Source organism: Salmo salar, chromosome 13, assembly GCF_965601325.2.
Source record: "Salmo salar chromosome 13, fSalSal1, whole genome shotgun sequence".
In the NCBI taxonomy this organism is placed as follows: domain Eukaryota; kingdom Metazoa; phylum Chordata; class Actinopteri; order Salmoniformes; family Salmonidae; genus Salmo; species Salmo salar.
Window position 1 is genome coordinate 84,478,229 of NC_138303.1, and position 24,779 is coordinate 84,503,007.

Below are 24,779 nucleotides of genomic sequence, written 5' to 3' on the forward strand. Positions count from 1 at the left end.
TGTCTTTGAATTTGAGAGTGGTTACATTTCTCCAGCCCTATCCCTCAGCTTTCTACTAAACCAAGTGGTGGGGCTGCTATCAGGCTGAAACACAAACTCAGGATTGTGGCCTTGCTCAGTCTGCATCCTAAATAGGCATACTACAATTTCACTGGATAGTATGATTCCTAGCTCTGATCAAATTGTTTTATGTAGCTTTATCCCACTGTGCAGTCATGATATAGGCCTTTCCGAACAGTACCATCTTTAAAAACGTATCTATACCTTTTGATAAAACTATATGGTTTTGTGTTTTTATAATGTTACTTTCACAAGGAATGCCTTTTCTTAAACCAGCCAGGATTTTGACATTCAGCTAAAATTATGTATGTTTCATACAGAGAATATAGAAAAAGATAATCACTGATCATGTCATGACAACTTAAAGTATTTTACCTTTACTGTATGTAGTCATTCACAATACTGTGAACCATCAATTCAACATTAAGATTTTCTCAAAATCCTAAAACCATCAGGCAAAGGTCAAGGATTTCCGGCCATGTTTATATGTGCAGTTGGTAATGAGATCGTGTTACGTGTTGTATGCAAAAAAAATTAAGAAGCACAATCATACATCACTAAAACCATTATTTATTTACACAAGCACACACAATGAGACCACACTGCAAGATTTACAATTCAGTCATCATAATACCAAATAAAACATTGCTATTTGGGTTTGATAGACAGTCTATATCTTTCAGACCAAATACGTGAAGCTCATCCTTTGAATACATCACTTCCTATTAGGAACCATGTACAGTACAAGCTGGTGTGTATTCCAGTCTCTGCTCTTGATTTGTAAGCAGTCCCCTATGACTCGAAGGTGTATTGTAGCATATGTAGAAATAAACTAAAAATGACTGCAGCCATTATTATTCCCTTGCATGTTGTACTATTTGAACCAATATATGTAGCAGAAAATAGCTTGAATGACATGACTCTGTAAGAATTGAGATTGTGACCTTATCATTTTATAATGTGGGTTTACATATTTTTCATCCAAATGTTTCCCATTGGAACATTTATTAATCCCATTGCTCATTCCATGTTATTGTTGTAAGAAAATGCATATCACTTCATGTTAAAACAAATGAACAGTTCATTAAAAAAGAAAATTGGGATATACTGATATATAAATACGTAAAACAATACTGATATATAAATACCATAAAACAAAATGTGTCTATACATACATACCTGAATTTGGTTGAATAAGAAAATACAGTGAAAACATGAATAAAGCATGATTTCAGAAAGATAGAGAAGAGCATAGAGTTGGTTCTGTCTCAATAGATAAGAGTTTAGATCTATGAGTCAACGTTTATTAGTAATCTGTTGAAGTGAAGCTTAATTTCTGGGAACAGTGATTTTGCAACATTTTTATTTGATTTGAGAACTATTCAATTAATGTCCCAACTGACAAATTAGTGAAAAAAATATGAATGAATGTTTTCTAATGGGTTGAATTTTCTAAACTATCATTCAAACAATTAGAAGGCGTTAATTACTTAAGCAGGACAATAAGAAAATAAAAAACAGAGAACGCCTTGGACCAAATTCTTTAACAGTCTACCTTATACCTGTAAAAAAAAAAAACTTCTAAGATCGATGTACTGTATTATTGTGAGAGACGACGGTACCAAACTATAACAGGTTAGATACATTACAGTGCATGCTACATTTTAATATACGCATGTTATATAGTTGAGTATGAATACTTTTCATTCACCGTTGGGGTGTTTAAAATGAAATCTGTCCAATATTTCTACAAAGCAAAATAGACAGTAGAGATAAATACAGTATATTATACACGATATAATGGACATTTAACGTTTTTTCAAGAAGTCCGTCTCTTCCCATGTTTGTCCTGTGATGTTTTCATTCTACAATGACTCCTACAGTACATAAATATACACTACATGGCTAAAAGTATGTGGACACCTGCTCGTCGAACATCTCATTACAAATTCATGGGCATTAATATGGAGTTGGTCTCCCCTTTGCTGCTATAACAGTCTCCACTCTTCTGGGAAGGCTTCCCACTAGATGTTGAAACATTGCTGTGGGGACTTGTTTCCATTCAGCCACAAGAGCATTAGTGAGGTCGGGCACTGATGTTTTGTGATTAGGACTGGCTCGCAGTTGATGTTCCAATTCATCCCAAAGGTGTTCAATGAGGTTGAGGTCAGGGCTCTGTGCAGGTCAGTAAAGTTCTTCAACATCGATCTCACTGAACTTCGCTTTGTGTACGGGGGCATTGTCATGATGAAACAGGAAAGGGCCTTTCCAAAACTGTTGCCACAAAGTTAAAAGCACATAATCGTCTACAATGTCATTGTATTGTGTAGCATTAAGATTTCCCTTCACTGGAACTAAGGGGCCTAGCCCGAACCATGAAAAACAGCCCCAGACGATTATTCCTCCTCCACCAAACTTTACAGTTGGCACTATTCATTCGGGCAGGTAGCGTTCTCCTGGCATCCACCAAACCCAGATTAGTCCGTCGGACTGCCAGATGGTGAAGCGTGATTCATCACTTCAGAAAACACTTTTCCACTGCTCCAGAGGTCAATGGTGGCGAGCTTTACACCACTCCAGCCGCCGCTTGGTTTTGCGCATGGTGATCTTTGGCTTGTGTGCGGCTACTAGGCCATGGAAACCCATTTCATGAACCTCCCGATGAACAGTTCTTGTGCTGATGTTGCTTCTAGAGGCAGTTTGGAACTCAGTAGTGAGTGTTGTAACCGAGGACAGATAATTTTTACACGCTAAGCACTTCAGCAGTCGGCAGTCCCGTTATGTGAGCTTGTGTTGTCTACCACTTCGCGGCTAAGCTGTTGTTGCTCCTAGACATTTCCAGTTCACAATAACAGCACTTACAGTTGACCGGGGCAGTTTTAGCAGGGCAGAAACTCAAGAACTGACTTGATGGAAAAGTGGCACCCTATGATGGTGCCACGTTGAAAGTCATTGAGCTCTTCAGTATGGGCCATTTCACTGCCAATGTTTTTCTACAGAGATGTCATGGCTGTGTGTGCGCAATTTTATACACCTGTCAGCAACGGGTGTGTCTGAAATAGCTGAATCCACTAATTTGAATGGGTGTCCACATACTTTTGTAGTGTATTTGGTATTTTGGTGCATGATTGTAATACCCCTTTATTTATCTCTCCTGTTTCCCACATATGCTCTACAGTACATTTAATAAACTCTTGTTTAAAGGTACCTTTGCTCTGTGCAACAAATGTAATGTGTTGAAGACAGACAGTGTCTCTCCAACTTTGGCTTATTTGTGCAATGTGGATCTGCATTCTTGACAGGACACATGGGGGGATGCGACAGACTGTCTGTCAGACGCACCCCTAACCCATCCTCTCCTCTCCTCTCTACCAACCTGCTCTATTCACCTCTCTGGTCTTTCACTCCAACAGGTAGGACTGGGCCACACTATCTGTGGAAAATAATCTCATATATTATCACTTAAAAGGATATCATAAATGCAGAACAATGGATTTGTATGTACCTGAATTGACATCACTCACATTACAAACCATTTGGGGAAATAAAGTAATTGTAAATCTAGAATTTGAAATCAAAAAACCAGGCGTACCTTACAGGCTACTTATTCCTCGCCTGCCGGTCAAGGAATTTCTGTTTTCTATCGGGAGGAATCTCCTCCAAACTGATGCCATGGTTACTTGCCCTGAGGAAAGTCAAAGAAAGAAGGCTTATTCGATTGGTAGTGCACACTGAGCACTCAGAATATCCCAGTATATGAAGCAACAAAAGCCCTGTCCACAATGACAACTGTTTTCAGCAACCGCTGGTGACAACCGTGTCTCAGTTTGAACTTGTAACACAGTCATAAAATGTGAACAGGGCTAAATGAGGCAACCACCAGGGTAATGTGTTGAAACACTACAGCCATGTTTGCTGCCTGCCAGGCAGAGCGTTCATCACACATTATGTAGTGCAGTGGGAGATACGGATTATTTAAGCATGGATTAAACAGGTGGTAGATGAGGAATTGTACATTTGGGTCAGCGTGTGAACTGAACCACTACACCATGGTCATGTCAGCAGCACATAGAAATAGAATGAGAAATTATGATTTAGAAAACTGTTAGTTCCAACCACGCAATCTGACAAATGGGTCAGCACATTATCAGTTTTTTCTCAATTATTTTCTGACATCTTATCCTTTATATCCACAGTGACCTAGCTAGATGAAAATCAACTGTTTTGACACAAACAGGGTTGCATAAGTACTACTGACAAGGGGGCTGGCAGAAGGACCCAGCAGGACTGAGAGTCAATGACAGTATAGTTAGGGCAAACATAAAGCACAATGTAAATAGAGCAGGAAGGCATGTTAAATCTTACCCTGGAGTAAGGTCAGGCGGTATGGGCAGAACCTTGTCAAACCCAGCTCTCCCAGCCAACCAGTAAGTGTTTTCAACTCCCTTCCCCTGAAATAGAAATAGATTTACTGTTTGGGTCTTTCTGTCTTGTCTCTCTCTGTGTGTGTGTGTGTGTGTGTGTGTGTGTGTGTGTGTGTGTGTGTGTGTGTGTGTGTGTGTGTGTGTGTGTGTGTGTGTGTGTGTGTGTGTGTGTGTGTGTGTGTGTGTGTGTGTGTATTCACCTTCAGCTCTGTCATGCCCCTGGTGTCTACTTTGTAGCCCATTTTTAGTTCATGCAGGATATCGACTGTGCTCTGGTTGACATGGATTCTGTAAGCTGGGATAATAAACAACAATAGCAACCACAAAGGCAGCATTAGACTTCAAATACTCAAACACAGAACAAATTCAATGTAAACAATTACCATTAGTTATTTGTCTAAAGAGTATCAACATTATGAACTCATGCATCATTCACATATCCTACATATATTTACACTTTGATTCATTTATATGGTTGACCATATACTGATTTAGTGTAGAGCAACACAAGGTAATATATTGTGTTTGACCCCATATATTCACAATAACATTTTTGACAGATTCCGTAGACTCTTTGTGCAGCAATTTATATCTATGGCCACTTGGTGGGAGTAGATGTGAGATGTACTGTTCTCTTTTGTCACCTACAATAATAATTACTTACTATAGCTGCTATACTGGTTGCCCCTTACCTCTAGAAATACCCTAGATATACACTACTGTTCAAAAGTTTGGGGTCACTTAGAAATGTCCTTGTTTTTGAAAGAAAAGCTAATTTTTCGTCCATTAAAATAACATGAAATGTATCAGAAATACAGCGTAGACATTGTTAATGTTGTAAATTACTATTGTACCTGGAAACGGCAGATTCTTAATGGAATATCTACATAGGCGTACAGAGGCCCATTATCAGCAACCATCACTCCTGTGTTACAATGGCACGTTATGTTAGCTAATCCAAGTTTATCATTTTAAATGGCTAATTGATCATTAGAAAACCATTTTGCAATTATGTTAGCACAGCGGAAAACTGTTGTTATGATTAAAGAAGCAATAAAACTGGCCTTCTTTAGACTAGTTGAGCATCCGGAGCATCAGCATTTGTGGGTTCGATTACAGGCTCAAAATGGCCAGAAACAAAGAATGAAGGCTATTCCATGCGATAAATTGCCAAGAAACTGAAGGTCTCATGGTGAGTAAGTATATATAAAACACAGAAAAATCATGTTGTTAATGGCACTGGGCCTTTAAACCCTGAATTTGCCCACTAATTCCACTGATAGTCTTAAAGGATTAGTCAGGACTGCTTATAATAAACCTCTTTAGTGTTGCATGCACACAAACTGCCATACACCTGTCCCTATCCTTAGTGGCCTCACACAGCGTGATTTCAGTGGTGACTGGCCAAAGAACGAATGTGAGGTACTCACACAACCCTGTGGACTCCATTCGAGAGGCTGTGTTGACAGTGTCTCCGAACAGACAGTACCGAGGCATCGTCAGACCCACCACACCTGCCACCACAGGGCCTGATGGACACAGACACAAACGCAGATAATACACATGATGACATGTTGGTGTCATGTTGTGTTGCTACCATGCTGTCTTGTCATGTGTTGCTGCCATGCTATGTTGTTGTTTTAGGTCTCTCTTTATGTAGCGTTGTGGTGTCTGTTTTGTCGTGATGTGTGTCTTGTCCTATTTTTCTCCCAGCCCCCGTCCCCGCAGGAGGCCTTTTGCCTTTTGGTAGGCCGTCATTGTAAGTAAGAAGTTGTTCTTAACTGACTTGCCTAGTTAAATAAAGGTTAAATAAATAAAGAAGATCAGAAGCAACATAATTCCTGATTTATAACTTGTGATTCATGACTTATTCAAAGAGCCTACAATATGTCTCACAAAAGTCTCTGGAGCAAAGAAATAGCAAATTAACTTCATTTGATCAGTTTAATTGCAGAATATCCTTTCAATCTTTAGAAGAGATGTCAGAATATTTTTATTTTATGCCATTGTGTTATTTCTGAGCTGTCCTTTTTCATACCTTAAAGTAGCCCCCTCTGTGTTACTAGAAATGTGTAAAACATTCCATATTAATTGGTAGGGTAGAGTAACAAGAAAGCATTAGGCAGTGGAGACTAATAGGATGACAGGGCTAAGTGGATGACATTTCACAGTTCCAGGAATATGTTCTAGACGGGGATGAGGTAAAAATACACTTTTGACCAATACTCTGACGTTAATGCCATGTTCCAGAGAATTCCAATACAAGGATTGAATAAATGTACTCATTCTCCATTTTTTTTCAATATAATGTAGCAAAAGCGTAGTTTGCTTATGTATTGAATTTTACATTTCATCTGTTGACTTTGTTGCTCATGGATGAACTGCAATCTATAGCAGTTGACCTCATGGATTGCCAGTCATTTTATCCATAGCTCCATCTATGAATTTGAGAGTAACATTTCATCAGCCTCATGTAAGCACGAAATGGCATGTATTATTATTATTATATTATCACCCAGCTTTTTAGCAAACTAAGTAGCGGGGTTACCGTTTGGTTGAAAAACAAATGAAGAATTATGGCTTTAAAGAGAAAAGGACAGTCAATCTGTCTACATTATAAACACTGATTCAGAGGATAACAATATGACAAATCATTTGAGATGGGTCACCCACCAGAGTGCAGGCCAATACGAATCTTGACCTTGACGTCAGGCATGTGCCTCATCTTGAAGGTTCCAATACAGTGGAGAATGTCCAGGGACATGTTGGACATCTCAGCTGCGTGGCGTCTACCGTTCCGGTTTGGAACTCCAGAGGCTACCATGTACGCATCTCCGATGGTCTCCACCTGAAGTACACAAATCAATCAATATTATATATCAATATAATAATATCATAATAATAATAGTCGAATAGGTCCTGACTCTTGCTAAATAGTAGAAAGCAGATTATTCAGTTGACGTTCCTATCTGTCCTAGACTATGGCGACATCCTCTATATGAACGCAGCTGCCACTTCATTAAACCCATTAGATGCAGTTTATCATAGTGCACTGCGCTTTATTATTTATTATTAGTACTCATCACCGCATTCTCTACCAGGAAGTTGGTTGGCCCTCTGTTGTCACGTAGGTTGATACATTCTTATGTTTTCATTTCTAAAGCCTTTTTTACAAAAAGTCCTTTGGTCTCTACTGAGTTAGGGAAATCAGCTTTTACTTTTCTTGCATCTTATTTGTGGAACAATCTTCGAAATGTTCTTAAATGTGATGTTTTGGTGCCTCTAGGGCAATTCAGAAAGCTGATTGAGGACCTTACTACTGATGAATGTGTTAGTTTTTTATGACCGTGTTTTTCTTTCTGCTTGCATTTTGTACTCATCTTTTGATGAGTGTATTTTCTATAATGTATGTAAATCAGGGCTCATCTGTAAAAGACACCTTGGTCTCAGTATGACTCCCTGATAAAATAAAGGTTCAATAAAATAAATGAAATATCTTTATTGTCCCGATTGGGATTTTTTTTTAATCACATAGGAAAGTCAGTGACACAAACTCGTACACACCAAGAAATGCACCCATTTACTTCCAGGATTTGTATTGAAACTAGAACAAACTTCCATTGCATCACTAATATAGGATACAACTCTCTTGCAGCAGGACAGGATACTCACCTTGTAGACATCATGCTGCCCGATGATGGCATCAAAGAGTGTGTAGAGATCATTGAGTAAGTCTACCACCTCAATGGGCTCGCTGAGTGCAGAGATGGTGGTGAAGCCCACAATGTCACTGAAGTACAGAGTGACCTCAGAGAAGTGCTCTGGTCTCACAGGCTTGCCCGTCTTCAGGGCCAGGCACACAGACCTATTGGGTTAGACAATACAAAGGAGTGGATAGAGGGATGCAGATGTGGATAGGATGGAGGTTTGGAGTGTAGGTAGAGAATAAATGACAAGCAACCAATGGACAAAAACAATATATTCTCAATACAGTAAAAAAAATAAAAAATGTGATGACGCAAATAGACATGTGCAGCTTTTAATTTGAAGTGTCAGGAGAGGAGGGGCACTGACCTGGGCAACATCTGGGCCAGCAGGTTATCAGTCTTCTTCCTCTCCACCTCCAGCTCCTCTGTCCTCTCCCTGATCAGGTCCTCAAGGTTAGTAGAGTACTGCTCCAACATACGTAGCATGGAGTCTATGATGTTGGTCTTCTTTCCCTTGGTTATACTCTTGAACTAAGGGATGAAAGGGAAAACATACAGCATGCAGTGAGGAGGGGGTGAAGTGTGTTACATATTACTGTAATATGGTTCACAAAGGCATGTCATTTTGAGTTCTTGTTAGGAGGCATGGTTACCGGATGGGGAGGGAGGATGCGGGCAGGTGGATGGGGACTGAGGGGGGGATGGGTTTGGGTTATCTTAATATGCATTTCTTTGATTGTTTTTTTTTGTACCTGTAACCCACCTCAATTAAAAAAAAATGACAAACCTAAATAAAAAGTTGGTCACAAAAAGCATGTTGTTTTGAGTTCTTGTTAGCTTGAGACCACAGTGTTCAGGTTTGTTGTGTTCAGGTTTGTGCGTGTCTATGAAAATGTATTTGTGTGTTTATGTACAGTTACGTCCAAAATATTGGCACCTTTGATAAAGATGGGCAAAAAAGACTGTATAAAATAAATAACACAAATACTGAGTTACATTATATACTCAAAAATGCTTGTTTAACAAGTAATATTTTTCACAAAAAAAAGATTATTGGCACCCCTGTTTTCAAAACCTATCAATACCTCACCTTGCGAAGATCCACCACCATTTTTACATTAGGTGTGGAGTTCCTTATTTTGACGCCAAACCCACCACTGTTGGGCATGGCCAAATAGCTCTATTTTCATGTCATCGAACAAATGCAAACCTCTGGAGTTTGCTAAACGGCATTGGAACCAGTGCAACAGAGCTCTTTGGCCACGCACACCAGTAGTGAATCTGACATTGAAATAAGGATGCATAAGCAGAAAAGAATCCCATACCTACTGTAAAATATGGTGGTGGATCTTTGATGTTATGGGGCTATTTTGTTTCCACTGGTCCTGTGGTCAATGGCATCATGAACTTGACCCAGTACCAGGACATTTTAGCCTAAAACCTGGTTGTCTCTGCCAGGAGGCTGAAACTTGGCTGCAAGTGGACCTTCCAGCAAGACAATAACCCAAACCACACATCAAAATCCACAAAGAAATGGTTAGTTGACCACAAAAATCTACATTTTGCAATGGCCATCTGTCTCTGGACTTGAACCCCACTGAAAATCTGTGGTTTGAATTTAGAGGGCCACCCATAAGGGCAGACAAAGAATATCAAGGATCTGGAAAGATTCTGAATGGTCCAAGCTCCCTCCCAATTTCATATTATTTTTGGGATAAAAGCTCAGTGCTGTTATACAAGGTGAGGTATTGAAAGGTATTGAAAACAGGGGTGGCAATCATTTTGACCCCTATCTTTTTGAGAGAAAAAAATATTACTTGTTAAACAAAATCATTCTCTGAGTAATTGTATTAGTATAAAATAATAAAATGTTCCCTTTTTTTAGCATAAAATATAGTTCAGTATTTGTATTATTTATTTTATGCAGTAGTTTTGCTCTTTATCAATGGTGCCAATAATTTTGTACCTGACTGTATATGTGTAGCTTTGTGTATGTTTGTGTACAGTAAAGTACCTGTTTGAAGATCTCCTCGAAGGTGGGTCTCTTGTCTGGCTCCTCGCTCCAGGCCTGTTTCATGACCTGGATCACCTCTAGTGGAGCCTCATCCACTGACACAGTGGGCCGACACAGTGGTGGGGGGGATTTCAACTTACTGATGATCTCTGTCAAACACACACACACTGTCAACTTCTGATGCATTGTTTTGAGTGTTTTCAAACCTTTGGTGGTTCCTATGATCTCCAATAATTGTACTGTTCGTATTGGCATGGTGGTCATCCTTCTGTATTTGTTTTACATCTGACATGAGGTTATGGTGGTATTGTTTGATATGAGTTCTCACCCTTGGGAGGCATGTCCAGCATGCAGAAGGGAGCACAGCGGGCAATGACCTCCTGCATGATGATGGCGAAACTGTAAACGTCCCCTGGGAATGATCCTCTCTTCATCAAACTGGAGTCCCTTAGTAGCTCTGGAGCCGTCCACAGCTGATCTGCAAGGTGGACCAGGGAGGGGACAAGAGGGGGTTGGTTTGTTTCACCTTCCTTCAAACATTTTTATTTTTAATTTATTTTTACCTTTATTTAACTAGGCAAGTCAGTTAAGAACATATTCTTATTTTCAATGACGGCCTAGGAACAGTGGGTTAACTGCCTTGTTCAGGGGCAGTTATTCTTTTTGTATTTTTTTTTACCTTGTCAGCTCGGGGATTCAATCTTGCAACCTTTTGGTTACAAGTCCAACGCTCTAACCACTAGGCTACCTGCCGCCCCATAAAAGGATCATGGTGATAAGAGTGAACATTACTAAGGCCATGAGTTTTTCGTGATCACATAACCTGACCGGGGGGAAAACGGACACACGTGTCTTTTGTTTGTGTAATGACTTGGTAAATGATGAGGTGGAGGATTTGCTGGCTCTGATATGTTGAGTGTAGTGTATGTGTCCTTATGGACTTACCCTCAGGCCTGCCCTCGTCAAAGTCGACCCCCTGGGTCAATATGATCTCGTTGAAGCCGTACTCAGTCACCTTCAGCACAAAGCGTCCGTCAACCACACAGTTTCGGGACTTCAGGCGCCCATGGATGACATCACGGTTGTGCAGGTACTTCATTCCCTGGGAGGGAAAGGAAGGATTGAGACAGAGTCTAAACAACGAGGAGAGAGATATAGTCAGACATGTCTATGAACGTGAGAGTTGTTTCCCTCCTTACCCTGATCAGGTCCATCAACAGGGAGGACTTGAACATCCAGTCGAGACGCATGTCCTCGTTGTTGAGAAGGTCCTCCAAGCTGCCCCTGGTACAGTGCTCTGTCACAACACCAAAGATCCCAGAGTCGTGGAACAGGCCAAGGAACAGGTTGAGATTCTCATTCCGCATGTCCCTGAGCTGAGAGAGGCAGAGGACAGAGAGAGAGGTAGGTTATGACAGAGGAACAATGCAGTGGCAGACAGATTCAATGTCTTGCTGTTTTGACTGGCTCACTCAGACAGTCACTCACCTTGGTGAAAATACTTTGAGTGCCATCACTGACACTTGACACAGTGTTTCCATTGGGACATTTCTTCAACCAAACCCAGTCACCCTAGTGAGGACAGAATATACAGGTTTAGCAAATATTTATCTGGAAAACCCAAAATGCTACGGACAAGGACACTAAACAGAGATATTTTTGTTCAGAACTGTTTGTCAAGAAGACAAGAGTATCAACATTGGGTGTGTGCATCATCACATATGAACTTGGTCCAGTTACATATTAGTACTATTTCTTACATGCAGGGCATCAAACATTTGAATATTGGATTGCTGTCTCTGTTCTACAGTAGTTTTACAGTAGATTCCCCACATTGACATGTGACCCACCTCAAAGACAGCGACATTGGAACTGTCAGGGGTGGAGCCAAAGTAGCTTCGTCCCGACACTGAGTGGCGAGGCGTCTTCACGTCCAGCTGACTGTTCATCATACTGTCCTCATTCAGCTTCTACTTACAGAGAGAGATTACAAAGATAAGGGACTTTAAACAGACACAAACTCACACACACACACAAATTGGCCTTTATGGTATCATAGGCCTGACACTGACCTTTTGGCTGGTCTGGGTATTGATGAATATCAGGTCATCCAGATTCAAGACTACTTTTAAGGGCCTTCCTCCTCCTCCTGATCCTCCAAAGATGGTTCCAATCTGGCCACCTCTCCTGGACAGACACAAAGGGCAAGACCCCAAAACATCAGTAACCTCATTACAAACAAAAGCATGTGTTCAACGCAGAAGACAAAACAGGCAGCTGATTGACACACTCCTCACTGTGTTTGAGCTTAACTTACTTCACATAAAAGGCAGCTCCACCTCCAACCAACCCACAGAACAGGATGAACAGAAAGAGGATAGTACCTGCGTCCATTCCTTAAGGCAGAGAGGGGGATAGAGGGAGTGATAAAGAGAAAGAGTTTGAGGGAACACAAACCTCATTTTACCATAGGCTACTGGTACATCACTGACCCCAATGCTAGACCACCTACCCCAACTGCAGGTGATGTATGGACTGAACCAGCAACGGGAGTCTGTGCTGGGGCTACTGCCAGCAAAGTGGATGGAGCGCCCATTGTACTTGACCGCCCCAAATTTGCCAAGGGTATGAGGGGCTTCCAGAGTGTGTGTCATGTAGAGTTTGTCTCCCCCGTCAGAGTCCAGTACCACGTAGCGAGCCAGCATCCCCAACCCATCTTCATCGGATGAGATGGGCTGGTTGAAGCCTTCAAAGTCGACCCCTCCATCGCTCTGGAGCATGGTCTCCCCATCCACCCAGCGCCCAGCCACCATGCGACTCTTCTCTACTGCATAGGCCATGTAATATATCATGTTGTAGATGGTGCCGAAGAATGGAGACACCTAGGTCAGGGGAGAAGAGTGGTGACAATGTATCAATCATTGATCTGACCAGCTGTTATTGAAGACTCTGTCTGTAGACTCTTTAGACTGGCAGTAGGAGTTTTGATGATGGTAAGCAGGGAGTACAGGAATAGAGAAACATACCATTGCCAAGACACTGACAAACCACTGGTCATTATCATCAATACTGAAACATTCCAACAACATTGGTTTTAAGGTTTAAGAGGTCCAAATACCTTAAGGTTACCTGTTTCTGAAGAACTACAACTCAACAGGACTGTTGTGCAACCAAATGTGCTTGCTACAGTACTGCATGTCCATGGCATGTGTGGCTAATGATGAATGATGACTAGATGAATGCCTCAGGAGCTGTACTCTGGGATGTCTCACCTGATCTGGTGGAGTGCTGGTGCGAATCTCAAATTTCTCCTGAGCATCTTTGAAGCTTTCATAGAAAGTGTTCTCACCAGAATCCATGGTGATGGTGAGAACTCCATCGTAGGCTTTTCTCAACAAGCTGTCATTGGTCAGAGCATGAAGGTTTGTGCCCTTGGGCAGCGAGTATGTGAGGGTGTCGTAGGGGATGAAAACATAGCCACGGTCTATCATACGCATGTTTGAGGCAGAGGTTAGGAGCTGATACTGGGCCTCACCACCGATCAACGCTGAGTGCATGCACATGATGACCACTGCAGAGACAGAGAAGGGAGAATGGAGGAGGAGGAGGAGGAAAGTAAGAAGGTAGTAAAGTTGGAAGTAGGGGACAGAAGAAGGGAATAGAATAGACCATTATTAGTCATTGCAGTGTGGCAGTGTGTTATAATGGAATACATGACAGTAAGTCACACATTCACACACACATAAACGCATGCATGCACACACATAAACAAACACACACATAAACAACCAAACACAAATGCGCATACACACCTCTGACACGGTCTAATTCCCGTATCCTTTTCAAGGCCTTTGTGGGCCCATCCTTGTCCGGCTCCATGGTGACCACATTGATAACCGGCAGGCCCAGGGCCATAAGAGAGGCCGCCAGCTCGTGTCCTGTAGCCTCCCACAGGTCATCCTCTGACGTCACGATGACCACATGGGCCCAGCGGAAATACCGCAGCACAGAAAACAGAACCCGGGAGGACAGAGGCAGGGGCCTGTGAAAGGTGGGATACTGTCCATCCTCCATGTTTGGTTTCAGGCAACCCCAGGACAGAAAGGGCTTATTCCAGTTTTTCGCAAACAGAGCAGCCGATGAGCAGTAGCCTGGATTAGTAGGGCCGAGGAAAGCCGAGCCATAGCTTTCCAGAGAGGAGAAGCGGGCCAGGGCATTGGATGTTTTACAGTCCTCGTTGACGAGAGTATAGTCATACCAGTAGCCTTTCTTAGTGTAGGGGTCCATGTTGAGGCGGGCGGTGGCCAGGCGTGCAGCCAGGTCAGGGAGGGCTTTGGAGTACATAGGGTCACATGTCCAGGGCCCAATTATGGCCACAGTGAAAGTGGCGCCCCAGGCCTCACAGGGTAGATAGGTGGCCATCAGCAGGGGCAACATCAGCCAGTTTCCCCACGAGCTTCTGGAGCGTAGCACCGCAGATGACGATGCAGGGGTCAGACTGTTCATTGTTTTTGTATCCTCTGTCCTTCTTTGTCTCCTTCTCTCCCTCATTAAGGGATCTTGCATCCATCGTGGGTGGTGGGAGAGGTTGAGGAGGAAACTAGAGTTTCTGTGAGATGCCATTGTCTCACAGGGCTTCTATCTGGAGTCAGACACCACAGATGAGAAATGGAGGGTTGGAAGTGACGGAAGAGTGTGTGTGTGTGTGTGTGTCTGTGTGTGTGTGTGTGTGTGTGTGTGTGTGTGTGTGTGTTTGTGTCTGTGTGTGTGTGTGTGTCTGTGTCTGTGTGTGTGTGTGTGTTTGTGTGTGTACGGAAGGGATTTTGCCCCCTAGCACTCTGTAGGGCATTAGCCCAGAGCTGTGAAGGTCACCTCTGGATTCCCAGCCATCACTGCTTCCATGGAACATATGAGTGAGAGAAAACAAAATTAGACATATTGTAGCATATTTTATCTTCTGTCTCAATTTTCTAGGACAAAGCTCTGTCTTTGTCGGTGAGATACAGTGTCATCAGAAGCTCAGAAATGCACTGTTTCTATAATAATTGTACTTTCATTAATATAGATTTATTACATAACATATAAAGGTTTAGATTCAATCAGATCAAGCGTTCACTGGCGATAGCAGACACCTGCATAGCAGATGTTTTGGCAGTGTTAGAGGTGGAACTGGGTTGGAACCGAAATCGGTGAGCAGTTGCTCTCGCTCTCATTGTCACGAAGCCACACCCGCCCCACTCGCGTTAGAATTGTAGAACGAGAAAGTGTAGGCTATATATAAATAATTACACTCAATTAGGATTTTTATTAGGATATCTACATCTCACATTCCATTGTTTGAACTTGCAAACAAGGCTGTGTGGGATTTCTGTTAATGCGACTCCGTGCAGCCAATGGCAGTGTCCGCTTTAGGTAGGCTATATAATCCAACGCAGTTCCACCTCTGACACTACAAAAACAACCACTATGCGGATGTCAGCTAAAGGGGATCTGATTGAATAGAGCCCTAAACTGCTTTTGGACAACATAAATACTGTATGAACATATGAAGTAATGATGTAAGAGAAATCACTGGTAAACAAGACTGACAAAGACTATCCCCATTATAAGAATGTAATGTGATGTTGGAGGAGCTCAGTCCATCTGTCTCTTCAGACCAGGGTGCCCTGAAACCATGGCTGAATCAATGCTCAGCTCTGTGCCCAGGCAGCTTCCATGACATGCAAGTGGCAATCAGATTAGCTGCTGACACAGGTGGGGGCCATTAGCCATGGTGTGAGCGATGCCAAATAACGTGGCTCGTAATCTGTCTTCCATGTCCCTATCGCTTTCTCTTTCTCAGAAGTCACTCGCCCCATGTGACCTCTTGGTCAGCCTCTCCTTCCCTGGTGGCCTCTATCTCACTATGTAATAACTCCAGAAATAACTGGATTAGGAAGACCATCAATAAACTTTGATCTGATAATCACTTACCTTTTATGAGATCATGTCCTGTCAATGGAACTGTGGAGTTTAGGTTTGGGGTCAATTCCATTTAAATCCAGACCATTCAGGAAGTAAACTGAAATTCCTTTGAGGAAAATTGGAATTTCAGTTTCCTTTCTCAATTGCAGGTGTAGACAATACAATTTTATTTAATTTAATTTTAATTAAATATTTCCTGAAATTAAATGGAATTTACCCCTATCCCTGATGGAGTTAACTGGATTTTGAGAGAGAAGTCCATTGTCACCACCTTGACCCATGCCCTCTCACTTTCTAACAGAAGCCTCATTTATACCTTGTGCTAACATGCATCCTTTGTCCTGATCTTGTCCACATTCTGATTGTGCCCACATTTTCAGAAATATGTCTACACATGGTATTAAAATGTGTCTCATATCCGTCCGCTGTGTCCGCGTTGTGACCAGATTTCCTGGTCCCTCACTGTATGCAAATAATTTGACAGCTATTCTTTATCAATATTCTTTTTACATTTATTTTAAAACACATATTGATGTCATAATTCAATGGTGCCACTTGTCAATATTTTGAGAAGGCAGGATTATGATGATTTAATTGGTGTCACTGTCCAGATCCATCTAGACTTTTAAGATATCCAGACAAAATGCGTGCCTGCCTACAGTACCTCCGGAGGTGGTCAGGTTGATCTGATCACAGTCAGATCACAATAAGTCTTGTAATCGTCTACACCTGTCTGAAAATGTGGGTACAATCAGAATGTGGACAAAAACAGGAAAAATTATATATGTTAGAACCAGGTATAAGCGGGGCTTAAAAGTGCTCATTTCAAACTAAACATTTTCAAATGAAAAGTTCTAATTTCAAACTAAAAGTACTATTTGCTAAAATTGTGTTGTGTATGTAGTATTTGTATTCATTAGGGATCCCCATTAGCTGCTGCCAAGGTCCAAACACATTAAGGCATTTACATCACACATAAAACAAAATATAAAACCGTACATCATATGACATTATTACACCACTACATATCTAGAATACAAAATGTATAATACCACCGTACAACAATATTACAATGTACGTGTGTGTAGAGTGCGTGTGCTAGTGTGTGTATGCATGTATCTGTACCTGTATATGTCTCTTCACACTCCCCGCTGTTCCATAAGGTGTATTTTGGGGGATTGTGAAGAGACCTCTGGTGGCATGTCTTGTGGGGTATGCATGGGTGTCCAAGCTGTGAACTAGTAGTTTAAACAGACAGCTCGGTGCATTCAGCTTGTCAACTCGTCTTACAACAAACAAGTAGTGATGAAGTCAATCTCTCCTCTACTTTGAGCCATGAGAGATTGACATGCATATTATAATGTTAGCTCGCCATGTACATTTAAGGACCAGCTGTGCTGCCCTGTTGTGAGCCAACTGTAATTTTCCTAAGTCCCTCTGTGTGGCACCTGACCACACGACTGAACAGTAGTCCAGGTGCGACAAAACTAGGGCCTGTAGGTCCTGCCTTGTTGATAGTGTTGTTAAAAAGGCAGGACAGCGCTTTATTATGGACAGACTTCTCCTGGATCTTAGCTACTGTTGTATCAACATGTTCTGACCATGACAGTTTACAATCCAGGGTTCTCCAAGCAGTTTAGTCATCTCAACTTGCTGAATTTCCGCATTATTCATTACAAGATTTAGTTGAGGTTTAGGGTTTAGTGAATGATTTCTGCCAAATACAACGCTTTTAGTTTTTGAAATATTTATTCCTTGCCACCCATTCTGAAACTAACTGCAGCTCTTTGTGTTGCAGTCATTTCAGTCGCTGTAGTAGCTAACATGTATAGCATTGTATAGTAGGTGGTCAACTGTTTGTTCATCCACACCAATCTCCAATTGCTAATAACCCATCTGCAACTACCTGACTATATGTGATAAAGTGAATATCTGAGTCCCGCACCCAACCCTAACCCGCAAACATAGAAAATGTGCTATCGTCTACAGTCAAAGACTGAAGAACGATTTTTTTCTCAGGTTTAGATATGTTTCTGTATATAATTTCTTACATTTTGGTAGGCTATTTGTTAGTAAACTTGAATCTACAGGCTTCATGTAATTTAGTCCTAGTAGTTGCTGCCCATGTTTTGGACAGGGACCTGCCCCAAACCTAGGAGCAAGGGACGAAGAGGGATGTAAGAAGAAGGGTGAGATTCACCCATTCTGATAACAGATACAATATATAGACTGATAGTTGGTAAGAGAAAACAGGTGAAGGGTAGGGAAGGGCTGAGCAGGACAGGCAAGCTTTGACTTCTCAACCCGATTTAGCTTTTAATCCATAATCAACAGTGTGGGAGTGTGAGTGTGCAGTTAAGGCTCAGGGGGGAGGGAAAGAAATAAGGGATTAGATAGAAGAGAAAGAAGGTGAAAATAGAGGAATGTGTTCTACCCATTCCCAGGGTCTATAATTAGATACATGTAGCTTCTCTTTTGTCATTATATGTTGCCCGAGAAGACTAAATAAACCATTGCTCAACAGAATGTAATAGATCGATAGAATTAATGCTTCAATCTTGTTGACATCTGTAAAGTTTTCTATCACCTTTTGTGCGGAGCAAACAGGATAAGATTTTCTGTGCAAAATGTCCAAATGACAACAGTTTGACCGGTTGTAAGGAAATACAAAGCTGTGAAAACGGCCCAAAGTGTTTCTGATTAGATTTCAGTTCACCTTTGATGCATATTTTATGTGGTTGAAATGCTATCAGATTTTATTATGTTTTATGATGAAGACAGCAGCTCTACAGATTGTATCTAACTGAGCATGGCATTCTCTCAAGATGCAGAAATAAATAAATCATATTTCTCCACTCCTGTTCCTAAATCCAAATTTTGCCAACATTTGGTCTATAATTTTACTGCAAGTGTTGCTTAATTCAGCAGGAGTTATTATTTAGACTATAGCCCTATTTTCACGGGACTAGTATCACTATTTATTTTTTATTTTATTGAACCTTTCTTTAACCAGTCAAATCAGTTAAGAACAAATTCTTATTTACAATGACGGCCTACCAAAAGGCAAAAGGCCTCCTGCGGGGACGAGAGCCTGGGATAAAAAAAATATATAAAAAAAAAAAATACAATATAAATATAGGATTAAAGTAGAGAACGTTGGTTATGTATTTATTACGCCAGAATATACGTTATTCTAGAGGACGATTCAGACGGCATGCGTTTTTTTCCAAACTGCCCCCCTGTAATTCTTTCGCTCTTTTTTTTTTTGGACCGTTTGACAGTTATGACGGAATCCTGAAGGTTTTTTTCTAGGTGTGAAGATATTTCTACAAATCCAGGCGATAACAGGCTACACTGATAACTCGAGCTTGGTTCCCAAGTTTCCAAAACATACCAAACCATCATTGGTATAGTGTCGCCATTATATTTGAAATGAGGAAGTGTGATCATAATCAATTGGATATTTTAGCGATCCGCAGTAGAAGATGTCCTAAATGCCCTCCCAGCCTTCAGATTTGAGCTAAACAGCTAACTTGCACTTGATATGCATTTTTAGGCAATGGATGAGAAAGTGAACTTGTTCCAAACGTTTAGTTCAGTTGTATGCTGCTTTGCGATCTATTAACAGCAAGGGTTGCATTAAATTGGTGCAATATTTTTTTATGATGCATTAGGTGATGTTCAATTCATTTGCACAAAATGTATAAACAAAAGCATTCACTGTGAAAGTTGATATATGTAGGCCCTTCATAAATAGGCCATGCGCAGAACTTCGTTCATTTTATCAAATCAGTTATTGTTTTCTTGTTTAAACCGCGAGCAACACCTGTAAAACTCAAAACACAGGGATGTTGATTCATAGGTTATTCTGGTTAGTCAATGTCCAGATTTCAGTTTCCATTTAACCAATCTAAACTGTAGGCTCCAGTTTCCTTGACATGCCATAAGGTTATTTGAAGTTCCGTCTTGTGACTGTCGAATATGTATAGCACCTCACAATCATCACACATAACATAACCGGCACTGCTATCATCCTCTTTTACCACTTTTACCGCTATCATCCTCTTTTACCAAATATTTTCCGAACATTACAGTAAGGTGCCTAGACAGCTGCCCTGGGGAACTTCTGATTCTACCTTGACTATGCTGGAGAGGCTTCCATTAGAAAACACCCTCTGTGTTCTGTTAAACAGGTAAATATTTATCCACAATATAGCAGGGGGTATAATGCCATAATACATTTTTCCAGCAGCAGACTATGATCGATAATGTCAAAAGCCGCACTGGTCTAACAAAACAGCTCCCACAAACTTTTTATCATCAATTTCTCTAAGCCAATCATCCGTCATTTGTGTAAGTGATGTGCTCGTTGAATGTCCTTCCCTTTAAGCATACTGAAAGTCTGTTGTCAATTTGTTTATTGTAAAATAGCATTGTATCTGGTCAAATACAATTTTTGCCCAAAGTTTACTAAGGGTTAGTAAGAGGCGGATTGGTCAGCTCTTTGAGCTCCCGAGTGGCGCATCTCAGTGCTAGAGGTGTCACTACAGACCCTTGTTCGATCCTGGGTTGTATCACAATCGGCCGTGATTGGGAGTCCCATAGGGTGGCGCACAATTGGCCCAGCGTTGTCCGGGTTAGGGTTTGGCTGGGGTAGGCCGTCATTGAAAATAAGAATTTGTTATTAAACTGACTTGCCTAGTTAAATAAAGTTTACATTTAAAAAATGAAAATTCAAAAGGGGTCTTTAATATTCCTGGGTAGCGGAATGACTTTTGCTTCCCTCCAGCCCTGAGGGCACACACTTTCTAGTAGGCTTAGATTGAAGATATGGCAAATAGGAGTGGCAATATCATCCGCTATTATCCTATTATTGTCATACCCCGGTGGCTTGTCATTGTTGATAGACAACAATAATTTTTGCACCTTTTCCACATTCACTTTACGGATTTCAAAATTACAATGCTTGTCTTTCATAATTTGATCAGTTATACTTGGATGTGTAGTGTCGGCGTTTGTTGCTGGTATGTCATGCCTAAATTTGCTAATCTTGCCAATGAAAAAATTATTAAAGTAGTTATCAATGTGTTTTGTGATGAATGAGCTGTCTGATTCAATGAATGATGGAGCGGAGTTAGCCTTTTTGCCCAAAATTTCATTTAAGGCTTTCCAAAGCTTTTTACTCTCGTTCACTATCAGTTTTACTTTCATGTAGTGTATTTGTTAAACAGAAAAAGTGAAGGCCTACTGTTCCTCTCTCTTTAAAGGGCAATTCCACCACTTTTCAAGCTCATATTCCATATTTCCAGCACCAAACCAGTGTACATATGAAAAGTGTGTTTCTATTATCTGTTGTTAAAAAGATAAGACAGGTCCTAAAAAATGCTTCTATGTGGCATTACAGGGTTGGTTTAATTTTTTTTTTTTAACTGCAACGAGTTTCTAGCTAACGGTAGGGTACTTTTTTGCTCCCCACATCACCGCATAGTGTTTGAAAATCACTGTTTTAAAACGTTTTAACTTTTGAAGATGTCATCAGGTAGAATTTTTTTACTTTATATATTTTTTTCTACTAAAAGTAGAGATGTGCCATTTTCACATATGTAGACACTGGTATTGACGGCTGTATCAGTCCGCTAATACAGGATTATTAAAGGCCCAGTGCACTACTTTTGTGAAAAACTATATTTATTTTCAATTTTATTTATTCCGATTTTTTCACTGGGTGATGCACCACCCTCAGCAACCCTACTTCCTGCAGCTGTGTCCTCAGTGATTTTTAGATTTTTTTTACTCTGCCCTGCTGACATGACAAAACATGACTGGTTCTCAGTAAAGTCTGAGCAAGTCTGAGCAGTGTCTAAATATCTCTAGTCTATTAAAGTGAAATGTTGCTGAATTGGGTGAGTGTACAAAAATAAAGTTATTGTTTATTGTGCGTTGCAGCTAGCACATACAGCTAGCACACAGTGTACAAGCCGTAGCTAAGTTGCATGGCTATCATCAAAAGCTAATAATGGCAATGGTTAAGAACCTGCTAATAGGCTAAATACTGAGGCCTACAGTAGGCTATCCCCTTGCTCTGATGCGTTACCATAAAATATTGCTATAGCCCGAGTACAAGTATAAGCCATCTAAACCGCGTAACCAATAAATCTCCATTATAAATGTATTTCTTTAGTGTTTGAGTTTGCATATCAACAAAAGTTGATATGCAGACACAGGTTTCTGCATTTTCTGTTTCAGTTACCACTTTTGAATCACCATGACTTTTCCAGGCAGCTTAACATCAGGCATTTTGGTGAGAGTAGCTGTAGTGATGACATGAGCTGTAAAGTGATGCAGGCCTCATGGTCCCATTTACAGTATTGATGTCAGAAACATATCCAATGTTAATTGTATTTAAATCAAATTATGACTTGACATCCAGTACATTCAAGTGAATTACATTAGCTGTGAGGATTTGAGATACGAAACACATTATAAGAAAGGAATACTGGATAAATATAGAATGAAAAATCCAGCACCAAGTCTCTTGGTGATAAAACCTTTACTGACCGTACAACATAAATGTGATGCTGTGACTCTAGGATTATTGAATCCATCATAAACAAATTCCTCTATGAATCTGAAATTGTAATATAACTGTGTAATCCAGGTATCCTGATATCACTGCAGCTGCAATAGATGATGTTGATCCATCTCTGTGGAGTGAAAACATTAGCACCTACTGAACACACACCTATGCAGGTGGGCACAAAAATGTCACAAAATTTGACCTGAAAAGCTCAAAGTCCTTTTTAAGTATTTCAACCATTGACTGACTAATTAATTTGTATTTATTTAACCTTTATTTTATCAGGGAGTCATACTGAGACCATGGTCTCTTTTACTGATGAGCCTTGAATTAAAGAAAAATACATTATAATTGTATATATACATTTACAATGATATATGTATACATTATAAATTACATTATAAGACAGCACAACAGCATACAAGTTAGGTTAGAATGTATTGAAATAAAAACAGTAAGTACTAAAACATAATAAAACAAAATCATATAGATTGGAAGTGTTGCTGACCTGGAATAGTTTGTCTATAACAGTGCCATATCGATGCTCTCTGTCTTTGAATGGCAGGGATCCAGATGACAAGGAGATTGAAATTCAGCAATAGAGCAGGTACAGTATCTTCGCATGAAAATGTAAAATAAAAAGTATTCCAAGAAAGGGGGATGGGGGATGGGGGAAATCAGAACAGTTTAAAAATGTCCTCTTGTTTTTAGAATCCTCTTGTTAGAATCTGTTTTGTACAAATCCAAGCAAATTCACAGGCTTCATGTAATTTAGTCCTAGTAGTTGCTGCCCCTGTTTTGGACTGGGACCTGCCCCAAACCTAGGAGCAAGGGACTAAGAGGGATGTAAGAAGAAGGGTGAGATTCACCCATTCTGAAAACAGTATATAGACTGATAGTTGGTAAGAGAAAACAGGTGAAGGGTAGGGAAGGGCTGAGCAGGACAGGCAAGCTTTGACTTCTCAACCCGCTTTAGCTTTTAATCCATAATTAACAGTGTGGGAGTGTGAGTGTGCAGTTCAGGCTCAGGGGGGAGGGAAAGAAATAAGGGATCAGATAGAAGAGAAAGAAGGTGAAAATAGAGCAATGTGTTCTACCCATTCCCAGGGTCATACAGTAGTGCAGCAGTTCCCAACCTTTTCCGTTCCGGGGACCAACAAATCACTGTCAAAAGCTCTTGAGGACCACCATCGCAGAGTCGCAGATATGTTTCACATAAAATATCTTTCCAGACAAATTTAGAGTCGATTGTCTCAGTGAATGTAACAGATATGCCTATTATTCTTGTTATTATTATAAGCAATTTACATTGTAAATAGTAATGCAAAATTGCTTAAAATGCCATTAATACTCCCAACTGTTACTATTTTTTAAAGAAAAATACAAAATCTTTAAAAAAATTGCAGACCACCTGCAGTACCAGAGTACCACCATGGACCACAGGTTGAAATCACTGCATTTGAACATGATGCACGAAAAAAGCTGATATCGGTGCCATGATCTGAATGGAATTTGTGCCACAAATGCTAAAACGTTAGCATTCAAAAACATTGACAGAGAAATTAAACCAAAGCATGGATTGCTGTCATACCAAGTCCATAGACTGCTTACAGGGCGGCAGGGTAGCCTAGTGGTTAGAGCGTTGGGCTAGTAACCGAAAGGTTGCAAGTTTGAATCCCCAAGCTGACAAGGTACAAATCTCTCATTTTGTCCCTGAACAAGGCAGTTAACCCACAGTTCCTAGGCTGTCATTGAAAATAAGAATTTGTTCTTAACTGACTTACCTAGTTAAATAAAGGTAAAAAAATAAAAATACAGGGTAAAGAAACCAATGTGTAGTTTGGGTTAACTATATCTTTAAGATGCACACAATAAATGTTATTTTATTAAAAACTTAAAACTCAAAGGCCAGAGTAACAATGGAAGTTTCATTTGAGGAGGCTGTTAATGACTTGCGGGCCAATTCAGACTTAGAGAATGAACGCCTTTCCTACGCTCGCTTTTCTTATGCACTTCTCAGTATTTGGTATCCA

General features: G+C 40.6%; 1 protein-coding gene across 1 annotated transcript; it reads right to left on the reverse strand.

The window, feature by feature from the left end:
* Positions 1-612: 612 nt before the first annotated feature.
* On the reverse strand, positions 613-23,649 carry LOC106567882 (retinal guanylyl cyclase 2). The gene is made up of 20 exons (XM_014137735.3): positions 23,255-23,649; positions 14,018-15,097; positions 13,478-13,776; positions 12,718-13,087; positions 12,523-12,601; positions 12,278-12,392; positions 12,056-12,175; positions 11,694-11,777; positions 11,405-11,581; positions 11,151-11,307; positions 10,534-10,683; positions 10,206-10,354; positions 8,559-8,722; positions 8,157-8,349; positions 7,158-7,332; positions 5,915-6,013; positions 4,685-4,779; positions 4,426-4,511; positions 3,653-3,745; positions 613-3,493 (listed from the first exon to the last, which is right to left on the reverse strand). Exons 2-19 carry the CDS (start codon positions 14,826-14,828, stop codon positions 3,661-3,663), a joined length of 3,408 nt encoding a protein of 1,135 aa, XP_013993210.2. The 5' UTR covers positions 14,829-15,097; positions 23,255-23,649; the 3' UTR covers positions 613-3,493; positions 3,653-3,660.
* Between the last annotated feature and the right edge of the window lie 1,130 nt (positions 23,650-24,779).